Source organism: Aspergillus saccharolyticus (genome assembly GCF_003184585.1).
Source record: "Aspergillus saccharolyticus JOP 1030-1 unplaced genomic scaffold BP01scaffold_5, whole genome shotgun sequence".
NCBI lineage: Eukaryota > Fungi > Ascomycota > Eurotiomycetes > Eurotiales > Aspergillaceae > Aspergillus > Aspergillus saccharolyticus.
Genome location: NW_020290615.1, coordinates 42,907 through 46,360, shown reverse-complemented (window position 1 = coordinate 46,360; position 3,454 = coordinate 42,907). Strand labels below are relative to the sequence as shown.

The 3,454-nt window shown below is 47.2% G+C and overlaps 2 protein-coding genes across 2 annotated transcripts; both read left to right on the top strand.

Moving 5' to 3' along the window:
* Window positions 1-397: 397 nt before the first annotated feature.
* Window positions 398-709, top strand: BP01DRAFT_379892 (uncharacterized protein; the record flags this gene model as incomplete). The annotated part of the gene is made up of 1 exon (XM_025577182.1): window positions 398-709. One exon carries the CDS (start codon window positions 398-400, stop codon window positions 707-709), a length of 312 nt encoding a protein of 103 aa, XP_025433956.1.
* On the top strand, window positions 662-1,651 carry BP01DRAFT_173893 (uncharacterized protein). The gene is made up of 2 exons (XM_025570799.1): window positions 662-946; window positions 1,002-1,651. The coding sequence occupies exons 1-2, from the start codon at window positions 773-775 to the stop codon at window positions 1,314-1,316; spliced, it is 489 nt and encodes a 162-aa protein (XP_025433955.1). The 5' UTR covers window positions 662-772; the 3' UTR covers window positions 1,317-1,651.
* The last annotated feature ends 1,803 nt before the right edge of the window (window positions 1,652-3,454 follow it).

Here is a 3,454-nt window from a genome sequence, read left to right as displayed (position 1 = left end):
CAGTGACATTTGGGGAGCGAGAGAATTATACAACTGTACAATGCACAGTATACCGGTCATTGGTCACTGGTCACTGGGTGATGGATGAATTGGTATACAGAGTACTCCGCAAATTTTGTGACTTCCTCGGGAGAACGTAGCAGACCGTATTGTTTCACCCCCCAACGGGTGTCCTTTCAATAATCTCGCAGAACGTGCTTTTGTACCACTCGGGGCGAGCTGTCAAGGTCGCCATGACCCTTTTGCATGAGCGCATGAGTGGTCCCATGTGAATACCAGGGATTACAGCTTGTCAATAACTCGCTCCCTATCGTCAACGTCAGACAAAAAGGAGGGGGAAGACCTTACCTTTGCTGCAAGGAGGTACACATATCACCATAGATGATACAGGTTCAAGATGCTTACAGTACATACACAGCAATACACTTACGGCAGTTCGCAGACCGTGGGACCCTTGCGGGCGATCGTTCAGTGCAGCCACGTGAAAGCAGACCGCATCGCATCGAGATCGTTGCCGACCGAGGATGGCCTCTGCTTCTTCCCTGGTCATCCTCTCGTCCTCATCCTCATTCTCTGTGCTGCACTCCTCCTGTCGGCCGAATCAAACGTTGTTGGCTCCGTGACCCAGAATTGCACTGAGTTGAGTAAACCTCTCAAATTGTTTTCGTATTCGGATGATGTAATGGCCAATGCATACGAAGACAGGTGATTTTACCCTGCTTGAGATGGTCACTTCAAGACATTTTCTGCCAGCCATCCTCATGCATAAAAAATGTACAGCTACCACATCATCACTAACCTCCACCACCACCACACCCACGACCCAGAGGCATCAAGATTCTTGGTTGCAGCAACTGTCTTGGTTGTTTCTCTCATGACAGCTGCCTGTAAGGTGATTCGTTCAACTGGATTGGATCGACTTCAACATCTGGCTCCCACTGAATTGGTGGGCCCCACTTTCCGGTTGGTCCAAGCTGTAAAAGTACTCACTCACTCACAAGTTCCGAGTCAAACAGTCAACCACTAAACTCACCACCAAGAGTTCGCAACCTCGCTTCCTCCTCCTTCGGACCCGGCCACCATTCACTAAACCCATACCACTGGTCAAGAACTGGGACGTCCCAACCATATGCTCCTTTTCATCTTTGACTTCCATTGTTCCAGCCGTCACATTCACCCTCGTCCCAATCTGTTTGCTACTTGCATTTGAAATCAGCCCTCGCCTACTCGGCACAACATGGTACTATACAGTACATGATTGCCATGTACATCGGTTAGGACACACACAGAATATTACTGGTAAGAATGGGAAATAATGGAGGCAAGAATTGCAGGAAACTGTCATGGCTGCAAGCTTACGGAGGACCTCGGCACGATCTACGCTTGAGTTGCCCAACTCAGCTCCTACAATTGCCTAAGTAGGACAAGCTCGGCTCGGATGACTTTGGTCTGAAATTTTACATTACTGCCATTATCGCCTTCGTCAAGTTGAGAGATGCTCACAACGATTGTGCTTTTATGCTATTGAGCAAGCGGAGTAGCCGGCAATTTCTGACTTCACATCGATGGGTCTTTCAGGATAATAATGGGTAGAAGTAAGCAAGTCGAACCGGGCGCAACGCTTAATTAGGAAAAAGAAGGCTACCCCCAAAGAGAAGAGATGAATACAAATCGCAAAAATCGGCGGAGCCAGCTATCCGATGCGCTAGATCCCTTGAAGTGGGGGAACTAAGCACCTTTCAACTCTGGTACCTGACATTCTATCTTTTTGTACCACTATGGGTGTTCTTGACATGGAAAGTTTTTTTACACACGGGCAAAACGTTGTTCTGGCATGGCAGCAGTTGAACCCATCGGAGCCACTGGATGGAAGGGGTTCTTCCCCTCTCTCCACCTTCCTTCCCAGGCTTCTTGGCTCCAATTGAGACTTTTCACCCTCCCACACCCTCCCCAGAAGAGAAAAAAATGAAATAAAATAAAATTCAGTTAAAAAGATTGAAGACAATTGAAATTGAGGGGGAAAAAAGGTGGCCGCCTCGTGGCGGTGGACACTCCTGTCGCGGTCCTGTCGCAGCAGATCAACCCTCCCTTGAATGCTTGGCCGTTTCTAGACGGATGACCTGCTTTAGCTATTATGGCTTTTTGGGTAACGATTTGCCGGCTTGTCCCTTTCGCTTTAGGCTTCAGGTCTAATTCGATCTCTCGTCGCCCTCTCGAGTTTACCAAAACAATCGCGACCTGTGTTAAATCCAGCATGCCGAAGTGAGCGTCAGTGGCTGTCAGCCGAGCGGATAGTCTACCGGATTCGCGACCACATCATGTCCGACCAAGGGTGAGTAATGCACTGTTATACGACCCAGGGTCAATTGTGATGGATCATTGCGGTCCGGGGGGTGTGCTCAACTGCTCGTACTTGAGGATGCAATGCCAAGAGTCATATCAGCAGCATATGATATTTGCTGTATCATTTGTATCTCGCAGTAGTCTCAATGAAACCCCATGCATTCATCACTCTGTGTCACAAAGATCTGCTGGGAGCATTGGAGTCTTGAGAAGGACATGGGGAGACTGATGATGCTCCATCGAACACACTAAAAGGCGCTTGCATCGTCGATAGGACTCCTTGGGGTTGCGTAAGGAGCAGCAGGCAATGGAAATCGGAATCGCTCAGGGAGTAGAGATGAGATGACTGGGCAGGCGGTTATTTGTGATAGACTAATGAATTGCCCTTTTCAACAAGGGTACTACGTGTGAGCTGCAACAGATCATTCTTCACCTTTTCTCTATTGCTTCTAATTTAAACTTTCTCCCTCGACATAATCCGGTTCATTCTATCTTTTTTATTCAGACTCATTCATCAACTATGTTCTGACTTTCTCAAGTATCACACCCGAGCACTAGGTAAGGGCGGCCGTGAATCTTGTGGAATGATCCTGAGTTCTCCTCGGGGCTACCAGGTTTGAACCATCCATGCATCTGTCGTTATCCCATGCCAGCTTTCTGAAAAGAATTGAATTGTTCTATCTGCAGTGGCCGTCACCTGTTCTTTATGCCTGTTGATTACACAGTACTTTTAACTGCTGCTGAAAGTGTCTCCACTGACTGACTGTTCTCAGACCCGCCCTGGGGTTCCTCGCGCTGACTAGTTTAGTCGACTACCTAGGTCTGCAGACACTGACAGATAGATAGACAGAAAGACATACATACGATATACATACATAGATACATGCTCCGTACGGTAGACTAGACTAGTCAGAACATATGAACGATAGCTCCCGCGCCTAAAAAGTTGGCGACTCGGTCATCCATCATTTTTCATCCCGATTCAGCCTTAGTGCCTGAATAGAAAAAAAAAAAAAAAAAAGAAAAAAAGAAGAGGAAAAGAAAAAAAAATAAATTAAAAAAAAAAAACATTGCGAAGGTATATCGGGAATATCGGGATTGAACCGAGAAG